The 12,897-nt window shown below is 42.8% G+C and overlaps 1 protein-coding gene across 26 annotated transcripts in view; it reads left to right on the forward strand.

Annotated features, from left to right (window-relative positions):
• MAPT (microtubule associated protein tau) overlaps nt 1–12,897 on the forward strand; it is a 106,055-nt gene that overhangs the window by 45,571 nt on the left and 47,587 nt on the right. For 20 of the 26 annotated variants that reach the window (XM_065577400.1, XM_008162627.3, XM_065577397.1 and 17 more), the window contains one exon: nt 11,344–11,433. In XM_065577400.1, coding sequence (XP_065433472.1) covers nt 11,361–11,433 — 73 coding nt within the window. In that variant the 5' untranslated portion in view covers nt 11,344–11,360. The other 6 variants (XM_065577389.1, XM_065577393.1, XM_008162628.3 and 3 more) reach the window with 5 other exon arrangements.

Genomic DNA, 12,897 nt, shown 5'->3' on the forward strand with positions numbered 1-12,897 from the left:
AAATTTTAACTGGTGGTTTCCATCCAATTACTAGTTGTCCACATCCCTTGTTGGCAGCCTCAGTATACAGAGGTGGAGGGTTAAATGGACCATGCATGAAAATAGCCATTCATGGAGATTGAACTCCTTGTTCCCTTATTGTAAATGGGGAATCATCAGCGAGTGGGTGTGTTCCTAGTGGGGTCCTGCAGGGATCAATTCTAGGTCCTACACTATTGAACATTTTTATTAATGACCTGGAAGAAAACATAAAATCGTCACTGGTAAAGTTGGGGGATGACACAGAAATTGGGGGAATGGTAAATAATGAAGAGGGCAGGTCGCTGATTCAGAGCGGTCTGGATCTCGTGGTAAGATGGGTGACAGCAAGCAATATGCATTTTAATATGCATTTAAATGTTCTAGGATGACCAGATGTCCCGTTTTTATAGGGACAGTCCTGTTTTTTTGGACTTTTTCTTATATAGACGCCCACTCCCAGTCCTGTTTTTTCACAGTTGCTATCTGGTCACCCTAAAATGTACACATCTAGGAACCAAGTATCAGAGGGGTTGCCATGTTAGTCTGGATCTATAAAAAGCAACAGAGAGTCCTGTGGCACCTTTAAGACTAACAGATGTATTGGAGCATAAGCTTTCGTGGGTGAATACCCACTTCGTCAGACGCATGCGAAAGCTTATGCTCCAATACATCTGTTAGTCTTAAAGGTGCCACAGGACTCTCTGTTGCTTTTTACATCTAGGGACAAGAATATAGGCCATGATGATTTGATTACAGTTTGTGAGTACCTATATAGAATATCAGGGTTGGAAGGGATCTCAGGAGATCATCTAGTCCAACCCCCTGCTCAGAGCAGGACCAATCCCCAATTAAATCATCCAACCAATTTTTGCCACATATCCCTAAATGGCCCCCCTAAGGGTTGAATTCAAAACTCTGGGTTTAGTGGGCCAGTGCTCAAACCACTGAGCTATCCCTCCCCCCATGCGGAACAAATATTTAATAATGGTCTCTTCCTTCTAACAGAGAAAGGTAGAACATGATCCAGTGGTTGGAAGTTGAAACTAGACAAACTCAGACTGGAAATAAGGTGTCAATTTTTAACAGAGAGAGTAATTAACTATTGAAATAATTTGCCGAGCCTGGAAGAGGATTCTCCATCACTGACAATTTTTTAATCAAGGTTGGATGTTCTAAAAGCTCTGCTCTAGGAATGATTTTGGGGAAGTTCTGTGGCCCGTGTTCTAGAGGAGGTCAGACTAGGTGATCACAGTGGTCCCTTCTGGCTTTGGAATCTATGAATTTATTAATGCTGTGTAGGTTTTTATACTGCACTTATCACCATAGTATCTGAGTGCCTTCCAGTAGTGCATTAAGCAACATAACTAACATCTGTCACGTTTGTTCACTACTGAGACGCTGAGCAGGGTGGGAAAACTCGGCCTGCTGCTTCCCAGTCCGCGCCTGCATTGTACACGTAAAGAATTGATGTTAGTCTCTGGGGCCGTCACTTAGCACTGTGGTCGGCACAGCGCTCTGCAATCAGGTTTTCATGCCTGGCTATTTAATGCCATATTTGCATATTATTGCCATGTGTCTGTGTTTAAACTGATTACTCAATTGAGACTATCATGGTACTCTGTAGTAGGTAAAATATAATCATAGATAAGTAGGGGCCAAATTACCTGTCAGGTGAAAACTAGGATGATCGTGAGCAAGAAGATTTTAAGTATTAAAAAATACCAACTCCTTGCAGTAATTCCCCCAGCCTGACACCCCTGGAGATAAATATTCCCATATGTTGGATTATGACTGTTCTTTCTTGGTAATCCTTCTCAAGGATTAGGATTGGTTGCAGGGAGGAGGAGGAGAGGAAGGATTGCTGTAGTGGCATCAGTCAGTGCTGCAGTAGTGAAGTCTGTGTTTATTATAACCCCTATTTTCCTATTCATAGAATCAAAGATGTTACAGATGGAGAAGATTACAGGTCATTTTATCCAGTGCAGGATGATCTGGCTAACAGAAAAAAGAAGAACAGGAGTACTTGTGGCACCTTAGAGACTAACAAATTTGTTAGTCTCTAAGGTGCCACAAGTACTCCTGTTCTTCTTTTTGCGGATACAGACTAACACGGCTGCTACTCTGAAACCTGGCTAACAGAGTGTACCAGTTGTTAATAAACCTGCATTTTCCAGGAGTGGATAACTGGGTGTGTAGTGATAAAATAATGTGCTTTCACTTCCCATAGCTTGCTCTGGTATTACAAACACACAGTAGTTCTCATTGAGGTAAGAGAAACATAATTTAGTGCAATCTTAGGATAAAACATTATAGCCCAATCCTACCTGTGCTGATGCTTTGTCTCTACATAACGCAAACGTGGGTTTATAGCTCATGAGTTTGTTCAGGGCCAAAGAGTCCAGTTTATGATTTGCACGATCTGACACAAGATCCCCAGTTGGGATGGTGCCCAGCGTGATACACCGGACCTGACAGCTGTTGTGGACTCATTTGGTGTTTAGTTTTGTAATCACACCAGTTATTTTTCCAAAAGCTTCATTCCATCATTTGCAGTTTGTTGCCATTTTTACAGCTATAACTTCCCAAATGCTCAAGTGTTTCCATTATAACTCCCTCTTTTCAGTCACTCATAACATTCCAAAAATACAGGCTATTGGGCTGACATATTCTGGGCTGGATCTGTGCCAGAGGGTAATGTCTTGGACAAGTTTCAGCAAAACAATTGGAGCTGGTGGTTGTGAATGAGGAGTGTGGAAAGAATACGTAACTATTTTCATTTGAAAAGCTCTGGCACTGATGCATGAGGGTAGAAAATTTTATTGAGAAACGCCTTTGAATGTTTTCATCAAACCTGGATTTTGACTGGCAGAGCTGTGAGAGTCGAAAATGGCAGTGTGCATGCTCAGAAGTTTATTTAAAAAACACCAATTCTATTACTTTTATAATCTGCTTCATTCCAAAAGAAGGTGGGTGGCATTGTGCACATGTGTGTGACTAATGTTGGTTTCATATGAAAATATTATATTTTAGTCAACCTTTGGAATACTGCCTCATTCAATGTATATTGGTTTCTATCTATAGGTACTTATCTGCCCTCCTTAACTATGGTATCTGAGCGTCTCATAATCTTTAATGTATTTATCCTCACTACACCCCTGTGTGGCTGGGTAGTGCTGTTATCCCCATTACACAGATGGGGGAACTGAGGCACAGAGAGGCTAAGTGATGTGCCCGAGGTCACGCAGGCAGCTTGTGGCAGAGCAGGGAATTGAGCCCATATCTCTCCACTCCCAGGCTCGTGCCCTACCCACTGGGTCATCCTCCCTCTCTGAGACTTGTGCAGTTAAACTCTATGCGGTTAATGCAGAATATTTTCCACGCTGTTGAGAATGTTCTGACAGACAAATAAACTATCCCTACATATTGGGTTCTCCATGGTGCATTCATTTTCTTTTGTAATCTCCCCTGGTTATCTTGATAGTAAGTTAATGACATAAAGCTCAGTAGAAACTGCAGTTCTCTTTGGTTTGCAGACACAGCATCTTGAACTACAGTCCCATGAGATCTCACAAATTAAGGAAGGTCAGGCCAGGTTCATAGTTGGATAGAAGACCCCAAAGTGTACTGGAAACATTAGAAGTGCTTATTCCATAGATGGCACTCGAAACAATGCCCCAGCATGAAATTAAGGTGCATTTTGCTGCTGATGGTGCCATCTGTTTGATGACACACACAACCTGCTGACTTCTAGCCATGATTTCCTGCCACTTTTCACAAGAGCTGGGGTGTTGATCTTAGTATCCTAGCCAAATTCCACCTTGGATAATTGTATTCTGCCTCCTTACATTTCCTCTGCAGCGTGAATTGGCTGTGGTAGCCTTCGCTTCCTGTCCGGAACACTAGTGATGCTGGGTCCTATTAAAGAATTGCTACATTCAAGAGGCCATTCAGTGATGGACATTTGGTCCCTGTGTGCAGAATGGACATCATGTATTGGGCTTTTCTGGGATGAAGGGCACCGTATAAATATATGTTGTTGCTGCTCCTGCCGCTTTGGCTTTCAGCACTCAGTGCTCCTAGCGCTTTGTATGAGACAAGTCTTCAATGAATTGTTTGGCGAGACTGGGCCGGGCACAGCCAGAGAGATGCTATTCAAACACTTTAAAAAGAGTTGCTCCTCGTTACAACATGACTGAGTTTAACCCATAGTGCAGTGGAAGAGAACTTCATCACTCTCTCTGCAATGTCTGCAGAATCCTTTTAATAAGCATCTCTCCACACTGCCCTGCACTTTGACTGCTGATGCATCTCCATTGCCTTTATATATATCATACTTCAGCTGCCACCAACTGCTGCCATTTAAACAAAGCAAACAGAGGAAGGTTTGTTTCTATCCATTCCAAAATCACTCTCCTCTGATGGGCAGAGCGGGGCAGTCACCTGTCCTAGGCCAGTGACAGGTTTCGAGTGTGGTTATCTTGTAACCTCTTTTTATTGTTGGGAAGGGGAGATTATCCAAGGCTCTTGGCTGGGAAATTGTTTACGTACCAGTTCTTAGCGCCGTGATGTGAATGGCTAAGCTATTTAACGTGACTTCTAGAAGTTTCTAAAATGTTATAACTCCCCTCTCCCTCAGAAGTTTTAATTCCTGCCACTCAAAGAACCTGCTTTTATCAGCGGAGAGATACTGAAAATAATCATATGTGTTTATAAAACAGCAACAACCGAACAAAAATCCCTCCCTCACATTTCAAAAATAACTGTTCGTAAAAGTGGCATATACAGAATACATGGTGGGGTGGGTTCCGGTAGAGAGTTTATTGGCACTTGTGCAAATCACTCCAAATAATGCTTCAGCCGTTGTGGGTAACGCCCAGCCATCCCTAACTCAGAGCAATAAAACCTTGGCACCACAGCACCGCACTGTTTTCCATATTAGCTATAACCCACCAGCTGCCTCTTCCCCTGAGAGGCAGATCCTAATTGTGAAGTTACGCAAAGTTTCGAAGAACCCTGAAGTGCTGTCAAGGGTGGGATAGGCTGTTTGTTTAGATAAAGTCCCTCCTTGGCAGGAGTGGATCTGCTGGAAACTGATAAGACCCTGAAGAGCGTGCCTATCGGTTGCATAGGGGGTGCTGGCAAAGTTTAAATACTCAGAGACATCACTATCCTTATTATTCATTGTGGAAGCCTTTGGGTCAAGGTAGGGCTGCTTTCACTTACTTTTAAAGAAACTTGACTCTCTTCAATTAGCCGAGACGGAGACAGTATTGGGAGGCCTTACTTTTATGCTATTCTCTGTCATAATCTGCATGGCTTGTGATACGTGAGTGACTTGAGCACCACGTTTGCTTAAGGAGTCGGTCCTGAAATGGGCCATTTGTTCACCAGAGTCAAGTAATTTTTTTTTCAGTAAATTCCATTTAGTCATTGAGACGGTTACCTAATTTGAGAATGATGCAGGAATTTCCCGGTTAGAATGAGATGCTTCTTGAACACAGATGAGTTTGGTGTGTTTGCTGCTTGTTTTGAACTGAAGGAATGGAAGGTCATGGTTACGTTGCAGAAATTTGTAGGCATCAGAAGTCTGAGTGAGTGTGCGCGCGCCAGAGTCGTCCGTGCTTACAGTTAATGAAGTAGAACAAACAAAATAGTGGGAGAGATGGGTGAAATAATCCAGCAGAGATGTGTAAAATATATCTATACTGCAGGTTATTGCTTATATTTTAAATTTTGCTGGGAGAACTACAGTACTTAAAGATCATCCCGTAGTAGGGTGCTCTTCCCTATTTGTTCACCGAATTGCCGTGTTTCTCTGTTCCGTGTGGTGGCCACGTGGATTTATTTTTCTCTGATGAAGTTCCAGATGGACAGCCATGGGGACTGATTTCTACTGTTATGCACAGAATAGGTGCAGTATCCTAGGGCCTTGTGGAAGAGCAGGTTTCCCTGTGCTTTGTTTCCACTGAACAGTTCTCTGCAGGGAAGGCTGGCTTTTGTGACCAACACACCTGTCCAGGGGGACCAGGGCTAAACCCACTAAACATAACAGCCACATTTGGTCTTGCTCTGGAGCACTTCCTCCCCTGCCCCCCACTTTTTCTTGTCCTGTGGATAATGGGAATAGGCTGTCCTTGCACTCCCTTCCGTCTGGATGTTGGAAACAGAGGGAGGGTCACACTTTTCCTCCAGTCTTCACGACCAGGCCCAGTGTTCTGACTGTGTGGGAGACGCTCCTTCCTTCTCACGAGGTGGGAGGCCAGTTCTACTATCTCAGTATTGCCACTCCCCCAGAATTTAAAAAGTCATGAGCCAGACCCCCTAAAATCACGAGGTTTTAAAAATGATTTGGGGCTCTTTTTCTTGCCTTCTGGTGTTAGAGCCATGGAGTTCAAATTAAGTTTTTCTCTGCGTCCGTTAGGTCTAGAGGCGCTTTATTTTTTTTAAATAAAACCCTAAGAGTCACAAGTAATCACATGATTCCAGCAGCTGGAGCTTTAAGATAAAACACCTAATAATAAAAGTAACTCTTCTTTCTCCACGCCCGAGAAGGCAGCATCTCTTCTCTTCTCCCTAAATTGGACACCAAAGGAAAATCAATTTGTCTTTAAATTCTGATGTAACAGTCTTTCCAACCCCCGAACTCAGAGGTTCTCAAGCTGTTCCATGGTGTGAACCCTGTCATTTGAGGGGGTTGCTTATGAACACTTCCCCTCCCATTTGGGACTGCCTGCATAACATCTCTTTCCTCCTTACCTAGCGGGCAGCTAGGCCGGCCACTCCTCCTTCTTTCTAGCATCTTTGATAGACACCCAGTGTCTTTTAAGTAATGAGGAGCCCGGACACCTGTAGACGCCGCTGGAAGCCAGGTGGAGGAGCCAGCACCATGTGACCAGTCATCTCTCTGCAGACCACCAGCAAGTGCTCTGTAGGCCACCCATGGACGACTTATATAGACTTTCTCTGCTGGTACTGATTCCTAGCTTGCGATTGCTGTTTTGCCATTGCATCTTTGATATTAAATGTTGTATTATGAGTGGAGGATCTTTGCTCACAGCAATGCTTTCCACAGAAAAATCATACTAGCCCTCACTCCTGTCTGTCTGACCCCAGCCATGAAGCCTTACCGCCTTGTAGGCATCCTAATCTGGCATTCCCAAGGGCTTGTTTATTCAGGGACACTAAGGAAAATTAATCCAAACAGACTAAGGCTATGTCTACGCTACAGAGCCTATGTTGGCCTAGACACGCCGTATGCTGACAGAAGGAATTTTTCTGCCGGTGTGGGAATACAAACTCCCCGAACAAATTTAACTCCGTCAACAGAAGCAGCCTTCTGCCGGCATAGCTGAGCCGGCATAAATTTAAAGTGTAGACCAGACCAAAAGGTGTGAATTCAAAGCAGATTAGCTTTGTGCGTCCCTGTGAGGACGTGCTCACTCAGAATTAAAATGACCTTAATTCAGTTTAACTTAATTCCCTTTGGAAGGCTGAATTGAGGTCACTTTAATTTTGAATGAGTGTGTGCACATGGGGTTTAATGCAGTTTAATTGATCCCCTTTGAATTCACACCATTAGTTAATTTGGATTAATTTTGTTGAGTGTTCCCATGTAGAGAAACTCTTGCCTGGATACCGTGAAGACCTGACTCAGCGTTTGTGGGAGAGGGGAAGACAGTCTGGGGGAAATGTCACTGATTATTTTTTTATAAAGGTTGTTAGGTAGACGAAAGGGAGAATTAAAAAGAAACATACAGTTAGTGTTTAGATACAGGGCAGTTAATTCATGAGCTTTTCACTTCTGGGTCAGCAGTTAGGAGATGATGGAAAGGTGATAATACCTGTGGCTGTTCAGTGAAATGAGTTGATGGATCTTAGGTCAAATGCTAGTAGACATGTTTCCTCATCCCAATTGGTCTTAATTGATCCTCTAGTTGACATAGAAACCAAGGCCTGGAAGTCAGGCAGAGATCCGCGTCCGCCCAGGGAGCACAATAGCAGGACAGCATGTAGGAAAGGTGCTTACCATATCATCTTTGTTGGGCCTGTTTGGATAGAAGATTCCGTCTGGCATCGTCCACGCCAGAAAATTGGCACAATTTAAAACAAACAAACAAAAAAGTAGCCAATTCAAGTATTGAATTGCAAACCTCATTTTCACCTATGGCATACTCCAGTTTGGTTTTGTGAACTGTATGGCCGCTTAGTAGTTGTATTTTATCGCGTACATGCTTGCCAGTCCTAAAAAAGCACCAAAATGCAGCCCACCATGGGCAGGATATAATCAATATGATTCCCGGAGCTCCAGAAAGAGATTGGCTTATGGCCAGATAATTAGAACTGTTTTGTTTGTTTGTTTTAGGTGGGCAAAACTCCATTAATGCTTTTTTAATCAAGTGCACTGAGCAGATTCTGACTTTTCTGTCCGCTTCAAATACCAATTCTTGTGGCTTATCACTTGGTGAGTTTTTGCAGGGCAAGCTCTTGAAGGTTTTCCGTGCAATTCATTCAGATGATTTTGTAGTTGTTTAAAGCAGAAATTAAATTGCACAGACATCTTCCTAATGGAAAAAAATGTTGGAGAGTTGAAATCCCTCACTCCATTCTAAAGATCCAGTTAATTTATTGCCAGCCAACAAAACCATGTAAGCTCACTTCCTTACTGCGGGTAACCCGAGCAGCATTCCTGGTTTCAGCTCCCTCCCATCCAGTTGTGGTAAACCTGGGATTAGGTTATTAATCACTATCTTTGGCTGTAATTAGAGCAGCTATCATGAAATCAAGATCGCTTTTAGTCGAGAGTTGTTAGCAGAATCATGGTCTCCGCTTTGCAGAACTGGATAATTTTGTCGGCACCCATATACCATAAATTAAACGGGATACTTGTTTTCCTTTGCACCTTATTCTTGGCTGTAGTCTCTCTCAGACTGCTTCTTGAGGACGTACACTTAAGTTTCCCTCCTGCTTCCTTACGCCTAAATATTTTGGAGAGGGAGCTTTCTGGGACTGTAAGGAATCTGTGAACTTTTCTTGAGAAGAAAAAGAAGATTTTACTTTGACTTACCTGACCATTTCCCCCCTTCTTGCAGGAAGGCCCACAACAAATACTTGGGAATTCCTGCTTCCCAATCCTATGCATAGACCACTAGACCATTCCTAGTTGCAAAACAGCTACACAACTAGGAATGTTTGTTCTTAATATTTATTTGTATTGTGGGAGCATTTAAGAGCCATAGACTGGGGCTTCATGGCGCTTAGGTGCTCTGCAAATAGAGAGCAGAAAGATTCCAGTCTAAGTAAATCTCCTACATTCATACAGGTGCTTTGTATGAATCTTTTTATTTATTTATTTATTTATTTATTTTTAAATCACTTGTACATTGTTCCAGCTGATTACTCACAGAATGGCAGGCCGTTTATCCTGTGCAGCACACATTCATGAAGACAGTGGTCCTTGCAACAGTGTTGTGTCTGGGTGGAAAATGCTTTTCTGCTCTCTCGTGTGTTAAAATCGTTTTAATTCTTTCACACCTGGATTTGCTCTACTGAGTCTGCCCTTTTCTGGGTCATTTAGGGACACAAATTAGCTTAATTGGCAAATGCACTGTTCAGATCACCGGGGCAGAAATAACTTGGTAGTAAGCCAGGTAAAGCACCCCCTTCCCTTTGTTGTTGGCCGACACTTCAGCACCGATTCAGGTCATCCAGCTCTGAGAAACGTTCAGGGTTTGTAGGGGGATTATTTTATTTTATTTTTTAATTTTTGCCATAGGACGGAATTCTTCAAATTTCGTCAAACAACAAAAATACAGGCGGGTCGAGGAAGCTTTTTATTAACTATGCAAAATGTCTGAAAATCAAATGAAAAGAACAACTCTGCTTTCTATAATGCTCTGGAGCTAAGGATCTCTGTGTGCTTTGCAAGCATTTATGGACTGAGTCTCCCAACTGTCTGCCAAGGTCACTGTTTCCTCAGTTACACATAGTAGAATTTGTTTTCCTTTCTTCAAAAAACAAAACCAAAACCTAGGAAATAACATTAAGGTTGCAGATTCAAGCACTCAAAAGTTAGGAAATGCCAGAATCAAGCGTGCCTGTAATACTTTGACGTGGCCCTCTTCTGTGTATGCATTATGATAGTCTTTAATTTATATAGATACATGCATACTGTTTTTTCCACAGAATCCCTGCCTTCTTCAGCATACAGGATGAACTGTGCTCAGTGAATGAATCCGGGTTGTGTATTGAATGAGGCTGTGGTTTGTCGTCCTCTTGTCTCATTCACTGTAGAAATTAGAAGGTGTGTAACGTCAGAGGCAGGAGACTGGAAGAAGAGACAGAATGATCTTGTGGTTAAGTCATTTGAGCTCAGTTCTGCCACTGGCTCTGCCACAGACTTGCAATCTATCAAGCAGTTTGCTGCGGAATTAGTCTGTATTACGCCACAGAGTCCCAGTGTCCCAGACATAGACTTGTGAAAATTGATAGGCCAGACAATGAGCCATGATGGGTCCTTTCCCTTGGAAGTTATTCAATTGCTTGTGTAACTTCAGTGGTGCATTGGATATGAAGTTGCCTGTGTCCTCAGTCTGCTGCAGGAAATTGGTGACACAGCCTTGGTATTTTGTCTCTCCGACCTGTGCAAGAATGATTAACTCTTCACATTGGTCCCAAAAATCAGCCTCTTTTCACAAATGCAGTTGTTGCTCTCTATTGGGATTGCAGTTGCTTTGATCTCTATGCCTATAACTTAATACAACCGTGGGGTTTTTTTAAAAGAGCATTCCCCAGTTGATGTCGGCCATTTCAGAATCCTAGACACCATCTTAATGCATTTTGCTTTTTTTCTTGCTCTTTTGGTAAATTTAAAGGCTGTGGACAAAAATTTGCTTCTGATCGTAGGTTTAGAGGAGCTTGATAGGGAATCATTCTTCAGTGGAAGGAGAGTCTAGCAGTCAAACCTTTATCCAGCCGTAACTTATATCAGTCAGTCAGGGGGGACCACTTTCTTCAGCACATACCTTGAGCTGTAACCTGTCTATGATCACGATAGTGAGCTTTTTCAAGTCTCCCTTGAAAAAGTGAATGAGTTAAATAGCTTGTTGCAGTAGCTTAAAAGGCAGCTAGTTATTAATAGTTATTAATGGCCATCTGATTTCCTCCCCTCCTCCCCCCAAAAAAGAAAAGATTGTGTTCCTTGAATTAAACTGATGAGCTGAAAATGCACCACAGAGCAATAGGAGATAGTGCAATAATTTGAGTGCAGGGGAAGGTGCATTGCATGAGGTTTTGTGTAATAGTGTTAAATTTTTTCCCCTTTAGATAACTTTTGCAACAGGATGGCTGAGCAACGTCAGGATTTCAATATGATGGAAGACCACTCGATGAGCCAAGCTAAGCAGATCCCATCAGGTGAGCCTTACCAGATGGGGGTAGTCATGGGAGAAGGGGAGGACCTTCCCCCACAGGCAGGTTATTTTCTCTCCAGGAGAAAGGATGACACAGCTGGGAGATCTCAGTACAAGGAGACTGGGGTGAGGTTGCCCATAGAGTTGACGCTTGGGAATGTATATGATTCAATGAAAGGTTAGTCCAAAGTCTAGGAAAAGGGGACCTTTTTGTGAATTACTTGGGTGCCGAGACATCATCATGCAGTAAATGAGCTTCTGGGAGATAAACATAAGATACATTCAGATACTTTATAGCTCAAACCGTAGTTTGGGGTTTGGGCTTGGTGAGGGAATCACTGGGTGAGAGCCTATCCCCTGTTATGCTGGAGGCCAGACTTGATGATCGTAATCATCCCCATCTGCCTTGTGCTCTCTTTCTCATTCAGAGGTAAGTTTCAATAGAAGAAAAAACACTTGAGTCCATAGAGCATGTGAAATCTGTAAAAGGCTGTAGAATCTTGCTGCTCATAGAAAAAAGGTAAAGGCTTCTTGGGAAATAAAAGGAGGTGAAACAGTCTTTTCCCAAGTCCGGTATAGAAGGGACCTGGATGATTGATTTTGTTTTTTAAATGTAGATTAATGGCTTCTTTAATAGACTGAGGCCCAGAACTGAGATTTCCCATCCCTCCATGTAGCACCTCAGATCCTCCTTCATGTACTAGTTCTCTTTGTTCATGCTTAAAAGACTCATGTCCATGGATGTGTAGATGAGCTACCTCCTGTTGTGACACTGGTTTCCTTTTACCCCCTCCAAACATGGTTATAAACCCTTTCCCCCTTTACAGGATTCAGAAAATTAAAAAGTCGCTAGGGTAAATCCCTCAAACTTGTATCTACCTCAGTTTATGCATTATGGCAGCCATCTTTTCATCCATTGGTTGCTGGAAAGGTTCAGGAATCTCTGGATAATAACTTAGATATTGGGACAGAGGCATTTGGGATGGGGGAGAATGAGGAATGGAGCGTTGGTCATTCTAATGAGCTGGTAGGAATGCCGAGGGCGCACTCTTTCCAGGGATCTGGTAGACGTTTTGGATATTTTAATGCATCTCACTGACAAAACTGCACCCACCTATTCACCTGCCCCTCCAGTCTCTAGGCTGAAACTGGCACCTCATTTAGAGAGTGGAACTTACGACTTTCTGCCCTTTTGATTTGGCGAGAGAACCCTTTTACAATGGCTTTCAGTGGGCTAAAGGGTATAAGCCCCCTGTGTGCGCAAAGGATCAGATAGCGCTTTTATCAGAGCCGTTTAAACTAGTTTAAACTAAATGCCCAAATAAATCTGTTAGTCTTTAAGGTGCCACCAGACTCCTTGTTGTTTTTGTAGATACAGACTAACACGGCTACCCCCTGATAGTTTAAACTAGTAACTCTTGGTGTTGTCTTGTGAAGACTGGAAGAGCAATTTCCCCATTGCGTAGTG

The sequence above is a fragment of the Chrysemys picta genome, chromosome 24, assembly GCF_011386835.1.
Source record: "Chrysemys picta bellii isolate R12L10 chromosome 24, ASM1138683v2, whole genome shotgun sequence".
In the NCBI taxonomy this organism is placed as follows: domain Eukaryota; kingdom Metazoa; phylum Chordata; order Testudines; family Emydidae; genus Chrysemys; species Chrysemys picta.